Genomic DNA, 21,897 nt, shown 5'->3' on the forward strand with positions numbered 1-21,897 from the left:
CAGCAGCTGGAAGGAAGGAACAATACTGGGTGAGATTCCTGTTGATGACAGCTTTCACCTGAGAGTAGGCCCTCGTAGTGCCTTGATGAGTGGCTAACTCCCTGGCAGAACTTGCTATCTGACTGGCTTGAAGAATACGAAACAGCCACCAGAGCTGAAAAGTGAAGGTGTTCCAAGTTCCAAGTTCAGCGCATAAACTTTGCTTAAACCTGGCCAACCCTTGAACAACACACAGCACAGATTCTAAGCATCCGGACTAAGGCTAAAAGAACTGAACTGAGATTTCAGAGTTTGGGCTTGAACTCAGCCAACTGCCTGCTAAAACAAACACACGAACCAAAATGGAAGATCTTCAGAGGAACTTGATCGACGCCAGAGTCAGTATAACATTTCATTAATAAGATCCAAGGTCCAATTCAAAATTACTAGATAAAAAGAAATAGGAAGATGTGACCTATACTCGAGGAAAGATAATTAATAGGGACTAACCCTGAGATATCACAGATGTTCTTGTTTCTTATTTTGATATGATGAAAATGCACTGATAACCTAAAAATTAAATGAAATATGGCAGAGCAGTGAGTTGTATGGCAATTAAAAGCCTGTTGAGTTACAATTGTGTCATTGCAACTGGCAGCACTCTGAGCAGTCGCACAAGGCAATGAAAGTACCACTTGAGTGGTTCACGTCACAACTACTCAACTTCGCCATAGATGATGCCTACACAGATAAGTGTGGCAGGACATTTTATTTATGGACACTGAAATTTGAATTTCATATAATTTTAATACACCATGAAAATTTCTTCTTTCTGTCAATCTTTAAAAAAAATGTAAAAACCATTCTTAGATTACAGGCCCTAAGAGGCAGCAGGTCAGTTTGGGTCCATGGGCAGTACCTGGCCACTGATCTAGTGAGTAAAGCAAAAGGACAAAGAGATGTAAAAGATTCAGCATTGTAGGCAGGTCGGTTTCCCTTACATTAATTTATAACTTGAGGACAATATGTATCAAAATCCTTACATAATTTTAACTAAATCCATAAGCAATTACTTGACACTTAGAGTCTTACAGAATTCAAAAACATTTCAATTTCAATGTATCTACATATATTTGTTGCTTCAAAATATGAGGGTGATCAATAGAAAACATTCGAGCATAAAATATATAACATTAGGAGAGTGAAATGGGAATTCGTGTTCACAGAGAAAGAGGAATTGTTATCTAATCTGTTGTTAATAACAGTTTATTTGGGTATTTCTAAATGGAATGTTCTGGTATTTAGATTCTGTTGTATACATTTAAAGTTTGTTATAACCATTTCATTGAAAAAATATTAATATTTAAATATTCCCAAAGTTATAGTTACGATGAAAAATTTAAGATGCTCATTAAAAATGTGTCAATGGGGAACATAGTTTTCCCCCCAAAATTTAGAGAGTATGTAAGCAAAATTTTTGAAAACCACTGAAATACTCATCTCTAAGAATGAAATTAAAGGTTTTTTAAAAAGACAGAGTTCCCATATAAAGTTTTGTGACTATTACTTTCACGTGAAATCGGTCACCCTATTGTATAATTCTCTTTAGCCAGGCGCTGACAAAAAGAAGACAAGTTGTTTAACCATGATTGGAGTTTTGATGCTTAACTGACTGAGACACCCAGGTGCCCCTTGTATTCTTTTTTAAATTGGAGTTATAAAAATATTTGTCTTAAGTCTTCCTCCTTTCTTCATCCCTTCACTGAGTTGAATTTTTGTTTTTTGTGTATGTGATAATTCCATTAATAGAATTCTTATAAAATCAGAGAATTCTTCCTTTTTTCCCCATTTATTTGAACATATAATAAATACTTACTTACCCGTATACCAAATGTTCTATAGTTGTAAACAGTTCCTTTCAATTGGATCTGCTCCCCTCGTACAACAGAATATGGTATATTCATTTCCAGGAAGACATCTTTGAACACCTGTGCCTTGAGAGTATCAGCAACACATATACCTTCAGTCCAAAGTGAAAGCAAAGTAGAGTCATATTAGGGAATTCTATAATGCCTTATAAGTACTACTATGTCTCAAATTTGTTTTGCTTCAAGGAAAAAGGAATATTATATCAAGTTCTTCTCTGCACTGTCATGTCCCTGAATTTTCTAGTCATTGATCTGTATTTCAATAGTTATTGGTATTAATAGAAAACTTCATTTGTCTAACAAAGATTTAATTCTACCTAAGGCAAGCGAATGCTTATCACCTTAACTACCAAATCCTCTTTTAGATATTCATTATTGATTCTATTTAATGGGTATAAAATTTCGATTGTGGAAACCAATATTTTAAATAAAAAACAGCAAACAAACAAACGAAATCAACTCTGATGTTATTAATAAAATATCTGTACTAAATTGCCACAAAAGGGCATTCGCCCAGGAGAGAAGTCATACATTTGCTTTCTAACTCTACTCAAGCTCTCAGTCATTGAGAAAAATAAAGGAAAATGAGGACTTGACATCAGCATTGATAAAATAATGGCTAATAGAAGAGCAGAACAACAAATTAATATGGTCAAAGATACGGGCATATCCAAGTCTTTTTGTAATACATTAAAAAGGATATTTAACAAATGACACCACTTAAGTCCTGGGTGAACTATATAGATTATGACCAAAAAACCCTACATTTTGCTAATCAAAACACTCCTTAAATGAGTATGTAACTTAAGTTTGCTTACCGCTATCTGAAATGCCAACACCTTGAATTTCCCAGGTGGTTAGAGAATCGGGTAGCACAAGTTGCAACTGGCTTCTGAAAGTTAAAATGTTAATATTCAAATACAGTAATTAGCCCAACTTGCCAGCATTCACTAATAGAATTTTTGCTTCATACTATTTTAGAAGAGAGAAAAAATCACAACAAAACAAGAATACATCAGGTATTAAGGAAAAATCAAGCAAGAAAAATATATTCATTAACTCTCCTACGTGTTGCATGTTTTTAAATATTTTGCTTGTATGATGAGAATTCAAATTCAAAAAGATGCCTTTGAAGCATCACAAATTCAAAACATACAAAAAATATTTATTGTACGGTATGTTCTAAAATAGGGCAGAAAAATCATGCATCTTAACACTGCTCATAACAAAGTCAACACAACTAAAAATTTCTGATTAAGCTTATATATTTATTTATTTCATTCAACAAACAGCTATTGTCCACCAACTTTGTGTCAGGCATAGCACTGAGTATACAGCACTTACAAGATATAGTGCTGTTCTCAAGTAGTTTATAGTCTAGTAGAAGAAGCAGTTAAATAAATAAATTGCAATTCACTGTAATAGCTGTACCAATAAAGCATTTAAAAAGCTCGGAAGCAGTGTGCATTGATTCAACACATTTATTTGAGTGCCTCTACAAGCTGGACTCTATGCCAGGTCCTGAATATAAAACAGTAATCTGAATTTAGTCTTTGTCCTGGAAGTATCATTTTAATGTGGAAGACAGGCAGGTAAACAGGCCATTAAAATGCTGTATGTTATATGCAACAGGGTTAATTGGGAGGGGTAATTAATCCGGTCACTGGTAGGGTTGGGGAGAGTGGTAGGAAGGCTTACCAGAGAAAGTACTAGCCAAGCAGCAATGCCAGTTGAAATGGACAATACTGTGGAGGAAGGACTAGAGGGGACAAGAGTAGAGACAAGGAGACTCATTTTAAGACTGATGCTGGGCTTGGGCCTCAGGGCTTATGCTGCTCCTTGAAGTCAATGTTCTTAGTCCTCAAGGAAGGGTGATACTCAGAGACTCAGCACTGTTCATCACTGTTTTCAGTCCCTGGGACAGAGTAGGCATTCCTTCAAAATGTGTTGAATAACAAGAAAAGAACCTTTCTTCTTATCAATCAATATTTATTTTATAGTATAGCTATTTTAGGATGAAAATGGCTACTTACTGTATTTGATCAGTATAGGCATATTGTGCTCAGTAAAGACTCACTGAAGTGGAATGAAATTAAATGGAATAGCACCCTTCCTCACCAAGACATAGTTAATCTTGCCCCAGAACTAGTTACTAGAGCAAGCACACATTTAAAAAAAAAAAAAAGTGAAGCAAATAAACCAAATTTGACCAAATGTAACATCATCTTAACTCTTAAATAAACTATTGGGAAATGGGTAGTTTCCAGATTTTTGGCCATAACATTTGCATTTTCCCACATTTTTCAGAGGAATGTTGAGGAAGTATAATACCTTCTGGAGACATGATGAACTTCCCATAACCAGCTTTCTGGAAAATAGCTCCTTATTTCTGGCTTGGTTACTGGTAACAGTGTCTTTATATCTGAGGGGGGAAAAGTACGTGTGATTATGAAAAAACAATACGAATTTTACTTAGAGCCAAATTTTAAAGCATGGACATTAATCTATAACTTGAGTAGTTTCTGAAAGGTCAATGAAACGTTTTGTTTAGTGATTTCAGAATAGAACTTTAAAGGCCTTGGTACTGACAAAGCAAATAAAGCATAAAAATACCTTTAAGGATTTATTTCTTTAATTGCTAAATGCTTAGTGTTTCTGAGATTATAAAAGATACTGATAAATCTATAAAGTTATTTGCATTTTTATGATTACAGTAATTGTGTTTATATTACAAAATAAGAGAGGTTTGCCTAAGGGAAATTTATTTACATTTCCTTTAATAAAAATGGACAGAATTTCTGCTTCTGTACAAGATGCACTGATAGGGGTTACTCTTCTGCCTTAAAAAAAACAAACAAACCAAAATCCACACTAAAAACAAAAACAAAAACAAAACAATTTAAAAAACAGTCACATTATATAAAACAACAGTTTTCAGACATTACAGCATAAGTGACCCAGGGCTATGATTCCTGAGAGAAGGGAGACAGGGTTGGTGAACCCTAGAATAGTCCAGGTTTACTGTCTGGAGGCAGTTTGCAGGCTGCAGAGCAGGGAAAGAAACCCATGCAGACCCTTGCAGAGTTGCAACACCTATGGGAGTTTTGGGAGGCCAAGCTGTCTAGAGCGAGGGGCAGAGAAGAGTACCAGAGAGGAGGCAGGGAGCAGCAGAGACTCAGTTCTGTGCAGAGGAAGCCAAACCAGATGAAAAATAGGACAATGAAAAATATAGGTACTAGAATGTTTGTGAAAATGCTCCTTGTAATAAGCAAAAAGCTGAAAACAACCTAAATACATCTAATAATATGGTTTTGATAAATGACCACAAAAACTTATGTTTACAGAAATATATCCACTTAGATGGGCGATGTTTAAGACGTACTGTTAAGAGAAACAATCAGATTCTGAAACAGGAGCTGTCATTCTGCTTTTGTTCATTTTGTTTTGACTATACATGAATGAAAGTTCTTAAAGTTCTGAAAACCTATTAACGAGAGGTCTATAAATTCTGAAAACGTATTTTACAGTTGAAATGGAAATAAGATTTCATCTCTTATATAAGCACATTTAACCTTGTACTAGGTTTAGAAATCTTTGGCTATATTTGATCAGTATGGGCATAAACAAAGTTTTTTTTTTTATAATGATTTTTTATTTTATTATGTTAGTCACCATACAGTACATCCCCGGTTTCCCATGTAAGGCTCGATGATTCATTAGTTGTGTATAACACCCAGTGCACCACGCGATACTGCCCTCCTTACTACCCATCACTGGCCTATCCCATTCCCCCACCCCCCTACCCTCTGAGGCCCTCAGTTTGTTTCTCATAGTCCATAGTCTTTTTAATGGTTGTAATGTCATGGAACCATAGAACTCTAGAACTCGAAGGCATACTGGAGATCATGTAGCCCAAGCTTCTTGCTTGAAAAATGAGGAGATTGAGGCTCAGAGAGGATATATAGTCACTCAAATTTATAGAACGAGCTGGCTTTAAACTTACCTTAGGTCTTGACTATGGGCTCGTGAGCTCTGCTCTGTACTATATGTACCTTTTTTGATTGCCAAAAATGATAACTGATTTCCTTCTGATAGGCATTTACAAGTAATCTTTTCTAATTTCAACTATAAATAAAGCATGAAAACTGCCCCCCCCTTTTTTTTAGCAGCACAGAATTACACAAGATTCCCCAAAGTGGGCAGAATTCTGATAGAAAATGTGAAACTTACGCAGCCTTCCCAATTGGAGGTTTTTATGAGACTCTTCGGCACGGAGCTGGCTGGCGATGATACAACATTCCTTGAAAATCCTGACGCACCTGGGGCCTATCTTAATCCGGGCAGCGCGCTGCTCACAGGTCTCATCATAGTTAAGAAAGGCTCCGTCATAGCAACATTTCTTCAATATGGCATGTTTGTATTTAGCAACTGAAATGGTAATGATGCAAGTGTCCCTGGTTATGCACAGTCATAACACCTCTGGCTCAGGAGGGACCTTAAGGGGTACTTGGTTTCTACTGCCACGCGACCCCCTGCCCCACAAGAGCCATGGCTGGGTGAATGACCAGCCGCTCTGCGCTGGCTGTTCTAGGAATGGGGAGAATGTGGCTTCACCAGGTAGATCACTCTCATTCACGCTAAATGGTTAAAGAGCTTCTTGTGACCAAGCTAAATACTACTTTTGAAACGGACACCTTGGTTTCAGCACCCTTTGAGTAAAATAAGTTAACTGAGAAGCCTTCAAATATTTGGAGATAGCTATCACCATTGTATAAGTGTTTCCTTCTTCAAGCTACAGATCCCGTTTTTAAAAACTTTTCTTATGCGATGTGGTTTGTGGACCATTGCTAGTGGCATCATCCTTCATCAGAAGTGCTCAAATTACTCAGTGCCTTCTTTTTCATATCATTAGAACTTAGAACGAAGGTTCAAGTTAAAATAACTCATGTACGGATGGGGGAAGGAATTATTATTACTCAAAGCATGATTATTAGTTGAACTCAGGTGACTGACTTCCAGTTCAAACTTCTTGCTATTTTACATTGCCAATGGTCATATTTCTATTTAAATAATTGTTTAAAAATAATTTCTTTTAGACTGATTTCCCAAAGAATAATCCAAAATATTATTCACTGTATATTAAACATACAGAATAGAAGAAATAGGTTTCCAGGTACATTCCAAAGTTAATCAAATCATGGACTCTGTCAGAATAAGATGAAAGAATATAATTTTAGTTGCCAAATGAAGTCTGTAGAGAGGAAATTTTGTAACAAATAAAAGTTATTCTTCCAGATTTTAGAGATAGAAATAATACTTGTTTTCTTCAGATCGAGGTTACAGCAAATGAAGTATCAGATTTATTTGGATTTATCTTTCTGAAAGAGGTGAGCTAGACATCTGTACATATCTTTCTTTTCATCCATTCTATTTGGATTAGGGAAAATTAGATAATGATTAGTTCTCTCCAGCTTTTGAATGATAGAATCATAACCTTTTCACAATCACATGAAATTTTAGAGTACCTTCCTCTTCTATTTTCTTTCGCAGCATTCGTCTTGGCCTGAGAATTTCTTTACAAGGCTCATCTGTTAAAAAAAAAACAAAGCAAAACAAAGAAGGGAAAAAAGGAGATAAAATCTCAAGAAAGAAAATTCCATAAAGTATCAAGTATTTAAAACATTCACAAGTCATTCATTTTATTCAACAAATCCTGAGAGCCTGTTTTTGACTAGGCGGCGGGGGGGCACCACACGTCTTAATATGACTTGTTTTATCTTAGAGGAGCTCATGATCCACTGTCATCTATAGAGTTTGACTTGTTTGATTTGAGTTTGGTTTTAAATCCTACGTTTTCAATCCACTGATTACAGAAAAATATCTAAGCATTTAAAGTAAGCAAAGTTTTTGTTGGGTATGCCATTTTTATTATTTGTTCTTTGTGCTATATTATTATGAATAATAGGTCAAATATAATTATGAACAAATTTAAAGCCACAGAGATATGATGAAGATGTGGTCCTTGTTCTTAAAGAGCTCACAGTGCAGTGGCTGAGACAAGATACATAACTAAATGCAAGAATGTGCCGTGATGCATGATGCAGTGCTGCTGTGTTGCTTATAAACAGAGCTAGTCCCTACAGCATTCTTCCTAAAAAGGAGGAGGGAATGATCAATTCTATATGGGGAAGAGGCCTGATAGAGGAGGTGATTCTTTCACCAGCTTCTTCAGGCTAATACGAGGGAAAGCAGTCCTGATAGGGAAAGGCCTAAAAGTGTGCAGTGGCATAGTGCCACCCAAATGGCCACCAAGCATTGTGCCACTCTACCGGGTTCTGTACAGCTTAAACATAAGGTAAGGTAGAGCAAGATGAAAGACAGTTGGAGAGAGCTGGGGAGAAGATCATGGAAAACTCTGAGTACGACCGACACTAAAGACCGTACTTTATCTTGATGGTCAGTAAAATGTTTTATACTGGGGAGTTATGTCGCCATGTCTAAGATCAGCGTAGAGAATATTGTGGAAGAGAATTACGATAAGGATGTCCAGGAGGAAAATGATCGATGTAAATTTCAGTAACCAGTTTGAACAATAAACAAAAAATGCTGAACATTTTACCATTTTCTTGGGTGTCATCTGCGTTTGCATTGGTGAGGAAGGTGAGTCCAGCCAAGTGGAACACATCTGCATTGTTGCGGCCACCACCTGCCCCGCAGCCCAGGTCGCTCGTCTCTAAGGCTTGAAACACCTGTCCAGAGGTAGTGAACTGATTAATTAATTCTTAGGAATTAACTAAAGGCAGCATGTTGAGTTTATTTAGATGTATAAATCATTCCTCTGAAGAACTAAAGGTACAAGTTGTCACATGGTTATAACAAATCAGATCACTCATTTGTCAAACGGGCAAAGACCAAATTTCCCAACTTCATTATTTTAGTGTGACCTTTTAAATTTATAAACACATACCTATTGAAAATTAAAACAAGAACTAAGTTTTAAGCTTTGGTGAGGAGATTCTCAGGAACCAACCCATGCTGTTTTGTACGTAGAATGCATGCTGTGATCAATATAACATATAAATAATAAATAAATAAATAAATAAATAATAACCAGACAAATTAATTTTTAAGTTGCTAAAAAAATTTAAAAAGGAGCACAGCCTCTTGTGTTTTGGGGAAGAAGGCTCTAGGTTCTAAGTGGGTGAGAATTTGTTTGGGGAAACATTCCAGTTTTAATTTTGAACCCCAATTTTTTTTCTTTTCTGAACATTTTTAACTGCATAGTTTTTTCTTTCTTGTTCAAAGAAATTCAAGCCTAGATAATAGTAGTAGAGCCTAGGAGAGAGAAATGGGAATTTAGGGGAATTGAATAATTTTCACGTTCTTTTGTCCCACAGATTTTAAAGAGAGTGAAAAAAAGAAAACAAAACCAAAAACCTTCCAAAGGCTGCTTATCTGGCTTTCTCTTGCACTGCCACTATAAAGCCCTCAACTCTTCAATATCAAAACCCTCCCAATCGATGGCACTTTTGCCCCATGAATATAATTGCCACCGTGGTCATATGTTTTTAAAGTGCTTAACTCTACACTTGGAAAAACAAAAACGGATGAATCTATGCTTTAGGGACTAACATGGGGATGGCTTACCTTCCTAAGAACCATTATTTTGAGTATATTACAGAAAAGCAGGCCTGGTCTTCCCCTAATTTTTCCCTACACCCTACCCTAGAGCCATACTTTGTGAACCATTACACAGAGTCACCCCGTGCACCAGCAACCAAGGCCATCCACTACTTAACTCTTTCCAGAGGCTTCTTGGCTCTCCTTTGGACTCCATATATAGCACTGTCCACTGCTGATAGAGCCACCCAGGAATTTGACTCAGTTGCCATATCAAGAGATACACGTTGGCCTGGAGAAAACGCAACCGCTCTTGGAGACAGATGAACCTAGAAGATCATTTGAAAAAGAAAAGAAAAGGTCATTTGTGTGAGACAAACCTTCACAAGTAGTTACATTTACAGTCTCCTCTACTCAGAAGAAAATTTGGTTGTGACTTATAATTTGTGGCTCACCTGGAGTTGGTTGCCACACTTTTCTTCGATATTCAACCAGACTGAGTCAGACACTAACTCTGCTGTCTGCTCTCCTGTGACGATGTAATAGACCAGGAGACGGGCTGAAGGAACCATGTTTTGTGTCACTGGAATGTTTATGCTTTGGTAAGATGAATCTGGAAGTTTCTCCCTTGTGCCAAAATGAACAATTTTGCCCTTGGATAAAATCTAAAAATAAACAGCAGTAGTAATCGTTAAAAAAAAAATCTTTGCTTCAGGATGAGCTTGGAGCTGGAATAGAAATTATATTAAAGAAAAGAAAGTTAACAAGCACGGGCCCACTATGTGTCAGGAACTTTTACATTTACTTAATTCCTTTCTTTCTCACAAGAACCAGGATAGGAATATTACCCCCATTGTGCAGACAGATAAAGGGACTGGGGCTCAGGAATTAACTAAATGTCATACTGATTTTAGCTCAAAATCACATAACTAGGAAATCAGAGGACTAAGATTTGACCCCAAATCCGCTTAAAGTCATCACACTGATACTCAAATCTCTTTCATTTTATTGATAAAAAAATAGATGAGTAAGTGAAGTGCATTAATTTGGGAATTAAGTTTTAAAGCCAGAGATTAGGTTCTAAATTGGAGGCATATGGTTAAAAAAAAAAAAAAAGTTACAAATCACATGAAGCCAAAATGTCCTCAAAGATCCCTTAATCATCCTTGGAGAGCAGGACTGCATACGTGGTTTCGGAACACAGTTCCTACACAGGTCCCACAATTCTTCATCAGTCATAATGATCTGTGCTCCTCATCTATTATTTAATTTTTTTCTCAAAAATGTTGAAAAAGCTGTCACTACATGTTCAGGCCTGGCCATCGGAATAACCCATTTCTTTGACAATTGTCAGGAAGCCCTTAACATTTTTTCCACCTTCTGTCTTAGGTTCTACCCACAGGTGCTTGACTGGCCACCTTTGTTTAATACAAGTGACGTAATAGGATTGCTGCTAAACTATAGAATTGGAGTAGGTAGCACATGACTCAACTCTTAAGAGAAGGATTTGGAGCCCCCTTTTATGCCAATGAAATGCACATATTTGAAATAGGTCTACATATGTATCTTTGGCCATGAAATAGGGCAGAGGTAATGTGAGAACTTAATCGGGCTCTCTCTGTGGAGTAATCAGGCTCTCTTTGGTGAAAGGTGTAACAGAAAAGGAGTCAGAGTTTCCTAGTTCAAATCAAAATCTTCCTCTTCCAAGCTGAGTGACCACTTAACCTCTCTGTTCCTCAGTTTTGTCATCTAGGAAATGATCATGAAAATCATGGCCCATTTCAAAGGTTTTCAAAAAGCTGATTATCAAACTCAATTATGTTCTTGGAAGTGCTTTGTAAAAACAAATGTAAGGGGTTATTTTCATGCTCCTCTGTTAACAAGAAGAGATGTTCCAGGTGGGGGAATAGATAGATGTAAATCTATAATTACTGTACTTACCAAGTAATTATAGTGAGTTATTTTGTCAATATATGGACTTCTGGGGGTAACAATAACATTCAGATATTCTCCCACAAGCAAAGGTTTATAGTTTTCAATCCAGTCAATATAAAGGTAACTTTGGCTGAGAGATGAATATGCTATTGCTTGGTAATCCTTGCTGGCCTGGTTTTCTTCTGGAAGATCTGGGTCATCAGTCCTGACCTGAAAAGGAAAATTTCAAAAAAGACATGTGGACTGTGATGAAATATTTTCTATGAAAAATACCTTTTAAATTTCTTTCTTTGCTCTATAAATTTCTAATTTGCACAACACCAAATGCTAAAGGAAAAAAAAAACTCCATTATTCTACTGTTTATACAGCTATGGTATCAAGTAACAAAGACTATGGACAATATTGGGATAATATGGGATTATGAGCTATGGTGGGAAAGTCTGGTGAAGTGAAGAGGAAAAGATGCTCCTGGAAAAAATATTAGCACCCTTCCTGAAATGTCATGGCAATCTGGGACTCCTCTTCCTATGGATTGGCAGGGTAAGAGAAGGGTAGCAGTGGGAAGGTCTTGAGGACTGGGGACAAGAGTTGTAAACATCACACAGACTCTCTGGTCCAGTTTCAATGTGAAGTGGCGGCACAGAGTGCACTTACTAATATGGAATGGGGCAGAAATGAGATCATGGCAGCAATATCCACTTTTGACAGCAAAGGGACTATTAGCTCATGCTCTGGAGTGAGGTAGGCATTGGTTTGCATCCCAGGGCTGCCATTTGTTAACTCTGGATAAGTTATTTAATCACAAGAGAGGTTAGAAGCTCCCCTTTCCTCAGCTGCAAAATGGCAACTCATGGAGCTGACTAACTGGGTATTAAATGTGTTCTACACAAAGTTCTTAGCATTTCATAATTGCTTGGTAGATGAGAGTGAATGTGTGCACGCTGTAGTCATCAATGTGCATTACTAACTTATTCGTTTTTTATTTGGGACTGGGAACTTAAGCCTTATTTGCTGGGAGAGAAGCCTATTAATTCAGCTCGAAGTAGAGTAGTTTATGCAGCTAGGAAAAAGGGAGGCTTCCGTGTTTGACCCCTTTGTGTCCCCGAGAAAAAATAAAAAGTGGGGGTGAAGGGGAGAATATTTCTACCGCTGACTTCCACTGGTATACCTATTCTGAAGCTTCTAGATTCTAATATAGTCTTACTAATAGAAGAGAAAATAATTAATTCCCAAATAAAAAAATGATAGATTTATCTTCCTCAAGGACCAGTCAACGGATTAGCATATTGCCTCTGGTTCTTAGGTTTTTTTTTTTTTTCTTTTGGATGCAAACTCGTGGATCTGTTCTCTGGACTCATGTTTAAAATCTGCCGCATCTGTTCTGCACACTTGCCAAAACACACAGTCAAAAGCACACACTGTCCTAGAAAATTCAACAGGAGAACTCAGCTCACATTAAACTCCAGCACCGTTGCTCCAGATGGAAGATTGACCACAAATGAAGCCACTCCATCATTGGAACGTGTTACACTTTTCTTGGACTCCAAGTCAGATGTCTCTTGGTTTCCATCGACCGTGTGTGCGCTCAGGGTCACCGGCACCCCTCCTACCACTTGGTCCAGCGAATCCTTAACCTGCACCTGTTTGTCAGAATAGTCCAAATCCGTTTTGGCAGCTCATCATTACTTTCTAAAAAGCAGAACAATTCTGAAATAATTTTCCTTCCTCCCCACAAAGTATAAATTATTCGTGTTTACTTCAGTAAAGACAAGCATGTCCTTAGATTATAGGAAAGTTTGGTTCTATTTAGTTATGTCATTTTCGAACGGATCCCCTGTACATCAAGCAGACTCAGGACATAGATATCATTCTACTAAATCCATGAAGTAGATATGATAAGGTCTTCTGCTGCCTAACTTCTGTGATTCTTCAGTGCGTTTAGAACTGGATAAAGGAGAAAATGAGGCAGTCCCTTCTGGGAATAATTCTCTTAGACACGACAAACAATAAATTCACCTTTTTTTTCTCTTAACCTCTACATCTCACTGCCATGCATGTGGCCATACATAATTTCCAAAAAGATGTGCTTTATGTTATTCTATTTTTATATGTGATAGAAAATATATAAAAGAGATTTCAAAATAATATAGATATATTCAATGTAATAGTATTATATTTATGGTATTTTATTATATATTATTATGTATTATTTATCATATACCAAAAATTATCATATGTATCCTATAATCATATATATTATAACATATTTGTATGTATGAAAGAAGCTACGAGCATGTCCAAAGGTTGCTTTAACTTGGCAAATCTTTTTCTCTTAAAAGCCAGTGACCACTTAGGCCACTCTCTTAAGACAGTGAGTATTATCATGGAACACTACATCAAAAACTAATGATGTACTGTATGGTGACTAACATTACATAATAATAATAATAAAAAAGACAGTGAGTATTAAGTACATTTTAATTATATCGAAGTTGATTTTCAAAACCAACACATTTTTAAAGAATAAAAAAATAAAACACTCTCTTCTAGCTTTCTAAGTTAAAGACAAGGAACAAAAATTTCCGTCTTAAAAATATAATATAACATGTATTTACTAAATAAAATAGAATTAGAAAGTCAAATGAATGTATTAACACTACACTATCAGCATTTTAAAAAGGAAAAGTGGAGGGAGGAGAGAAAACATTAAAAGGGAAGGAGGAAGAAGAAAAGGAAAAAAAAAAGAGAGAGAGAGAGAGAGAAAACAGAGAGAATAGAGAGGCAGGGACCAAAAGAGCCAGAATGTAAAGAATGGAGACTGGTACAGAGAGAGGACATGAGACAGAATTACTCACAAGGACCGCAGGGGCAGACTGAAAAGCACAGAAACGCAAACAGAGATGACACAGGAAGTAAAAAATGGTGAGAGAAAGGGGTTTTATTTTCAAAGAACGATAGTCCTATTTTAAGGCTTTTGAAGAACATGCTACCAAATAATTTTAAACGTTAGCATCTTTTTTTTAACTACAGACTTATGGTGTTTCTTTACATATAATTTAATGCAATGCTTTTTAAGGGAATGCCTAACACAGGCTACCTTACTAAATACTGACACTTGCTCTAAGGGTTGAAATCACTCCCAAGGCTGAAGCTGGCCTGCAGGTTCCCACCCGCCTCCGCATCTATAGGGGGGGCAGGTTTTACAGATGAGTTTCCTCTGTGATTCCCTTCTACAGCATCCCTCCTCTGTTTGCTTTCTGTAAACAGAAGAAGACGACCACATTTAGCAATTTTCTCTTTCATTTACCTTGACAGAATATGGAATCCCAGGCTTCAAGAAAAGAGGAGTAGCAACCAAATTCAGTTTGTAGGGGGAGAGGACATATCTGATGCCAGGAATTTCCGCCTCTTCAGAAAATCCACCTAAAGAAATGACATGCATCACATTGAGGACTATACCCCTTGGTATGAGGATCTAGTTTACCTGCATATGTCTCCACAGACTTATTCATTCACTGGCTCCATTCCTGCATTCATTCATAGGGAGTTAAGTGGGACATGGGTCTTGGTTCAAAGGGACAGTGCAGAGAAAAGTTTAGACCTCAGGAGTTTCCAAAGCCTTATATCCAAGGCTTGTGTGTAGAGATGTCCCTTGTGGAAGGAGACTATAGGGCTGGACTGAGGAGTGTGAGGAAAGGACACCACTTTTCACCAGTGGCCTGAGTTTCAGTTGAATAGTACAAGGGGTTATGGAGAGAAGGAAAGGACTAGACACTAAGCTTTACAGGGGTTCACCTGTAGAGCACAGGGATATGGAGAAAAATGGAGAAGACAGAAAAAGAGTGCTTGAGGTTGAGGGAGCACTGAGAGTCCACTGGCAGGAGCCCAGTAACATACAAAGCTCCAGTATCCCTAAACTCCTTTCCAGTATTCATCCCTAATACACCTATACATATCCTATACTTCAGCCAATTGGATAATCCACTGGGTAATCTCAAAGATCAAGTCTTCCCCTCTACCCTTGGTATGTCCCCTCTATGGAGGGTGTCCCATATCAATCCCATCTACCATCCCAGTCTCAAAACCCTACTTATTCTTCAAGACTGGTCATCTTCAGGATACTGTATATGGGTGCTCAACAGTCACCTAGGAGTTCACCTTCCTCTGGAGATCAGTAGCTTAAGTACTTTGGTTATTAGAGCACAAATAGAATTCTTGCTTAAAACAAAATTCTTTGTTTACCTGTCTTACAGCTAGTGCTAGTTCGTAAGACACTTGAGAGCTGGGATTATACATCATTCACATTTGTAAGCCTGTATGTTTAGCAACACTCTTTGAATATTTCATAAATATTACTTAAATGGAATTTATTTGAAATAAATTGAGAAAAAATAAAAGTAAAAAAGAAACATTAAAATAATGTCAAAAATAATAGCCTGGGCAAGGAGTATCATTCTCCAGCATCTACTGATCATCTGATATATACAAGGTACTCAATAACTGAATAATTATCTCAATTCTTCATTCTACTACCCTTGAAGGACAAATTTAAAGAGGTGGAAGGGGCATTAGGGATCATCTAGTCTAACTCTCATTTTATTTAAAAAAAAAAAGGACTAGTGTGGTTAAATTATTTGTTAAAGTTAGTTTAGGGGTTCAATATAAACCTGAAAATATAAGTAACGTTAGTAATCAAGATACCAGAAGTAAGTAATAATTTGGAGTAATAATTAATGACTATTAAAAACCACTGGAGTGGGGTTGAGAGCACTAGATAAGATTTTAAGGATGCTAAGAAAGTAGTAGCTAAGAAGAAGAAGGAGGAGGAAGAAGAGAGGTATAGGGGGAGGAAGAAGGAGAAGGGGAGAAAGAAGGAGAAGGAGGAGGAAGGAGGAGAAGAAGAAGGAAAAAAGGAGGTAGAGGGGAAGGGTGGGGATAACACTTTGATTGTTTGCACTATGTGACATGTACTGTTTTAAGTGCTTTGCATATATTGACTCTCTGATCCTCACCATAGCACTGTGAGTTATATGCTATTATTGTACCCATTTTAGAAACATTACCTCCAATTTTAGATAGACTGCCTGAATATTACAGCTGAAAGGGGCGTTAGGAGGTATTTAGTTCAACTCCATCATTGTACAGACAAGGAGACTAAATGATAATGCAGTATCTTTCATTTGCATAGTACTTTATCAAACATTTTTACATATATAATCTCATTTAGATTTTTATTCTTACCAGGTAAGAACACTGGGGTGTTAGATGGTCAAGCCAGATATCAGGATATCAATATCAATTGGGCAGGTGCTATCCCATTTTTGTACTTGGGGTGATAGAGACCCAATGACTAGAGTGTGGAAGAGCTCTACTCTAATCTCAGTTTTTAATGATATGAAAGTAAAATTTAACTATGAACGAAAATAAAATACAAAACAATTACAGAAATTATTTATACTTATAATATGCTGTCTAAATATTATTCAAGAGAAAGTTTAAAAAAAAAAAACTTACCTGTAGACTCTATGACTGTTACACCAATATAAAGGTACTTGTTGTCTAAATCTTCCAGACTGTCATAGGACAGTTCTTTAATCGCCGTTTCAGAGTTAAATGTGATTTGAGCAACTCCATTTATCAACTTTTTAAAAGTGGAAAATGAAAGAGGTATTTCAGAGAAGAACTTAACAGAGAATAATTAACAAAATCTGCCTTTACTAGCTTCTAAATAGAAGGCAACCATTAGAGGAATGGTTTATTGTCAACAGTAGAGTGAATGATTAAGTCTACAAAGAAGCCCAGAATGTTATTTTCTAACTTATGGGCATAGATGTATAGGAAGAGTTGTAAACATTACATGGTTCAACAGGTCTTTTTTGCACTAGCTGACAAAGATTCCTTCTTCTGACCTTTGAGTCATCGTCCATCTTCTGGGCCTGCTTTCCAGCTTACTTTTGCTCCTGAGAGTTTGTTGGGTTTTATGATATTTAATTTGTACCTCACTGCTTACATATTGAAACACTAATTTAAAAACACACAATGGATAGAGATGGAGTTAAGTCATATTATATTGCTTAATTATTAACCACAACAGTAAAATAGATTTTGCCTTATTTTTTCTTCTAAAATTGAGTAGCTTGAGGCCAGGGATTTTTGTCTTATTTACCTTCAAATCTCAGTGCCTAGCATAGACTCTTACATTAAAAAGAGGTGTCTGCCTTATAACTTGAATAAATCAAACTCTTTGGAAAAGCATAACCTAAATAACTGATGATACAAACCACATGAGTATGCAAGAGTGAGCAGAATGACAGGAGTCCTTATCATCTGAGGTATAATGTCAAGAACACTGAACAAGGGAAAAGGGGACCAGGGCTCTACTCTGAGCTCCGGCAACCACTAGCCCTTAACCATGGGCAAATAACTTCTCAATGAATTCATTCACTCACAAATATTTACAGAGCACCTACACTTTGCGAGGACTCAGGTTGGCTCTGGGTGTATAACGGGAACAATTCAGACCCACAGAGAGTTTGGTGTAGAGAATGCTAAGTACATAAACCACTGCAGTAAAGAAGGGTTTCTCTATGTCAGCACTATTGACATTTTGGACAGGGGAATTTTTTGTTGCTGGGAGCTGCTCAGTGCATTGCAGGAGTTTGGCAGAACCCTGGCCTCTATTTCCTAAATGCCAGTGGCACGCTCCTTCCCTGTTGTGACAACCACAAATGTTTCTGAACATTGCTAAACAATGTCTCTGGTTGAGAAACACTGTAATAAAGTATGAAACATACTCCACAAAGGGAGGCACAAGGCCTAAGGGAGTACCTGGCAGGGGCTGCCAAACTAGTTTATAGGAGTCAGGGAGACTTCCCAGAGAAAGGGAGTTAACACTGAGACTTTAAGAAGGAATTAGCCAGGCAATGAAGAGACAGAAGGGACAAAGGGAAAGAGCATTCCCAGGTAGAAGGAGATGCACTGCAAACACCTGGAGGCAAGAGAGACTAGTGTAAGTTCCAGGAACTGGAGTGACCAGCTCCAGGGAGAGGAAAGGGGCAGCGAGATAGGCTGGCGAGGGAGGCTGATGTCATGGACAGTGGACTTTATCCTGAGAACCAGGAGAAGCCAAGGGAGCATTTTAGCTTTGATTTCCACACCTATGTAAAATGAAGGGTTAGACTAGATGATCTGAAAGTGACTTCTCTCCAGCCTTCCTGGTGTGTCTTTAGGTACAAGTGAACCCGTCTTGACATCTTACCATTGTGTTTTGCAATGCTTTTTGCATCATTTCTTTTTGATCATCTTTTAAGTCGTTTCTTATTCCAAAAGTGATATAAACTTCAGCCTCGGTGACGACTTTATTATAAAAATATCTGCCAAACAATAATACCATAAAATTGTTTTGCTAACATGGTTACAATAATAAAATTCAGATCCAATGTAACAATTTGAAATTACATAAAGCACTTGATACACTTTCAAGTGTCTTCCATCCACTATTACATTTCATCCTCATAAAGCTACAATAATAAAATCAAAGTGCGGATTTTTATTACTCTGTGCTTGATGAAAAAACGGATCTTGAGGAGATCAAAAGACCTCAGGTCCAAGACCAGGATACACTGCTTCCTTGATGATTTTGATATCAGTGGGGCTCAGTTCCCTATTTTCTTTTACATCTTTAAAAGCAGCATGCCCAAACTCGTAATATAAATTCTTTTTTAACATTCTAACTGCATATTTCCTTTTTAGTTTGGAATTATAGTGAGGCTAAAGGAAATTTGCTGCATAGCAAATAACATATAGCAAGAGCTAACCTTCCTTATCCATAGTCTGAACAAATAAAGTAAGTGTCCCCATCAAAAGAAGTCAGTTTCTAGAATTCTCTGTCAAATGAGCCTTTGTGTTGGTTTAGACTAAGTAACATCTTAGGCTCTTAGGAATAATCTTAGGAATTCCATTTTAGGAATAAATGCTAATAAGAAAGGCAGTACAGGGTAGTATTGTGGGCTTGAATTCTGAAACCAGACAGGCTATACAACTTACTAGCTATGTGATCTTGGGCAAATAACTTGACACTTACGTACCTCTGTTTTTGTATTTGTAATATGGAGACAGAAATTGTATCTGCCTCACAGAGATTTCATAAAGATTAAGTGAGCTAATATATACAGAGTACTTAGAAAAATGCCCAACACATAGTTATATAAATTGGTTATTGTTACTAATAACTACATTATATTGTCATTTTTAAATGACCTGAATTTTTGTGGGAGATCGCTTGCAAAACTAACTCCAGTTCTCCACTGCCCCATAAATCCACCACTTTTGTAGCTCCTTGCAGATGAAAAGTTATGAAGGGAATCTATTTCCTTTGTGCTGGTCTTAAAACTTGCTTTGGACAAAAGAATGTGGTAGAAGTGATGGTGAGCCAGTCCTAACCTTAGGCCTCAAGAGGACTTTTATGCTTCCATATTCTTCCTGTGGGCATTGCTGCTACTATAGGTTAATCTGCTGGATGATGAGAGATACACAAAGTCCAACTGTCTTTGTCGCTTTAGTCAACTGCCAGACATATGAGTAAGACCTCCCTAAACCAGCCAGCCCCCAGGAGACTTGCCAAGGAATTGAAGGCACATAGGTGAGCCCAGCTGACATTCAGCCTGGCCCAGATTAGTGGAACTGCCCTGCTGCCTCTTAAATGGTTCTGGTTTTAAAGCATTGGGTCTTGAAGTAGTTGTGGAGCATTAGCTAGTTGATTAAGCCATTAAAAAAATGACAAGAAGTAAAGGCTTCATATCTCAGTCCCAATATCCTAAGTCATGCTGATTCCTAAACATACACATTGAACTTAAAACTTTAGGATTTTTTTGCTGTTGAGTAACCAAAAAACCTAAAACCGGAATCAGTGAAAATTGGAACGAGTAAACAAACTATAGGCCTGATATCTCCTCAATCAATCAATCAATCAATCAATCCCAAAGTCATAAAAAACATTGCCAATAAATCACAGATCTCAGCAATATATATGTGCATTTAAACTTGCACAATATTACATGTCAATGATACCTCAACAAAGTGGGGAGAAAATCATACTTCTCACTTTGAGCAACTATCACCAACCAGACTTGGCACTCAATTTTGCTGGATAATCTGAAAAAAAGAAACTTTCTTACCTTGCTCTAATAGTAATTTCAAAATCAGTGAAATCCTTATAGCCAATGAAATTCTTTTCTGGTTCTATTGAGACTGAAAAATGTGGCATCACTGAAAATAAAAACAAAGAGGCAAGTTAGAGCAGCCTTCTTTCTAGGATAGTTGGACAAGCTATAACATCAATACAACATCCAACTTGTTATTGTCAAGATCATCGTCATCATTGTCAACAATATGCATGGGGCACCTCTCACTCTACCAATCAGAGGTCTCTCCAGCTTTATGTACCAGAAGCACTTTGCTTCTACTTTGATTACAACATTTATTATAGGCAATTGATTATTTCCTTCACTAGTGTATGGCCTTCTTGAAAACAGAAAAGACTATACTCCATGTATCTTTGTGTCTCTCCCCCTCCCATCCTTTTTATGCAGTCTTAAACATATTTTTTTTTTTAGTCTTAAACATATTATACATTCAATGAGGGTTTATTAAATTGAAAATAGAAAACGAAAACTCTCGCTCATTTAACAGTTCCCTTTTATGTCTCATAGATAAAACCCATCTGGTCTCCAAATTTCAACATAAAACTCTGACTTTAGTCAAGAAGAGAAAGCTTACAATTAGCTAAAAGAAAGAACACCCATGCAAAATTTAAAATTAGGGCAGAAAGGAGTTCTTTCTTTCTCTCTCTCTCTCTCATTGATTGCCCAAGAGGAAACAATTTCACCTGTCAAAATGGCACTGCCTTCTCTTTAGACGAACTAAGACCATGTACCAGCGCTTATGGATTCTAATTCTGTTAACCAGCACAACTGTTAATAGAAAATTGAGTAACTGAGAGGCCCTGATATTGTGGACAAAGATTGACACATAAGTGTAAGTGAGATAGTTGGCTTTAGATATGGCTCGTGTTTTCTAGATGGAGAAGTCTCAAAGGGGAAGGCCCTTTGTTGCTCTAGGCTGCATTCCTGTTACCAAAGATGAAGGCAGGTGTGTTCTCTCTATGATATGAGGTGGAAGAAAACATTTCATCTTTTCTTCTAGTACCTACTTGCTATGCAGCAGGCACACTCCTATTAATGGGGATATCCCAGTGAACAGAAAGACACAAACCCTGTCCTTACTGAGCTCACAGTCAAGCAGTGAAGACAGTGATTAGCAAATAATTAGATAAACACCTACACCATAGTTATGAAAACCAATATATAAGTAGAGTGAATCCTTCCCAGGAAAGAGAAGTTAGGAAAAGATTTGCTGAATAAATGGCTTTTCAGC

General features: G+C 37.1%; 1 protein-coding gene across 1 annotated transcript in view; it reads right to left on the reverse strand.

The window, feature by feature from the left end:
* The window catches only part of C5 (complement C5), a 79,684-nt gene that overhangs the window by 40,470 nt on the left and 17,317 nt on the right, over positions 1–21,897 (reverse strand). The window contains exons 7-20 of the mRNA XM_026513879.4: positions 20,640–20,730; positions 18,722–18,836; positions 16,978–17,104; positions 14,771–14,886; positions 12,918–13,103; positions 11,469–11,672; positions 9,983–10,192; positions 9,707–9,856; positions 8,527–8,656; positions 7,433–7,495; positions 6,138–6,335; positions 4,239–4,329; positions 2,726–2,799; positions 1,860–1,999 (exon numbers count right to left, since the gene is read on the reverse strand). Of these exons, the coding sequence (XP_026369664.1) occupies positions 1,860–1,999; positions 2,726–2,799; positions 4,239–4,329; positions 6,138–6,335; positions 7,433–7,495; positions 8,527–8,656; positions 9,707–9,856; positions 9,983–10,192; positions 11,469–11,672; positions 12,918–13,103; positions 14,771–14,886; positions 16,978–17,104; positions 18,722–18,836; positions 20,640–20,730 (1,895 nt within the window). The remainder of the gene's footprint in view (positions 1–1,859; positions 2,000–2,725; positions 2,800–4,238; positions 4,330–6,137; positions 6,336–7,432; positions 7,496–8,526; positions 8,657–9,706; positions 9,857–9,982; positions 10,193–11,468; positions 11,673–12,917; positions 13,104–14,770; positions 14,887–16,977; positions 17,105–18,721; positions 18,837–20,639; positions 20,731–21,897) is intronic.

Source organism: Ursus arctos, unplaced genomic scaffold, assembly GCF_023065955.2.
Source record: "Ursus arctos isolate Adak ecotype North America unplaced genomic scaffold, UrsArc2.0 scaffold_18, whole genome shotgun sequence".
Taxonomy (NCBI): Eukaryota; Metazoa; Chordata; class Mammalia; order Carnivora; family Ursidae; genus Ursus; species Ursus arctos.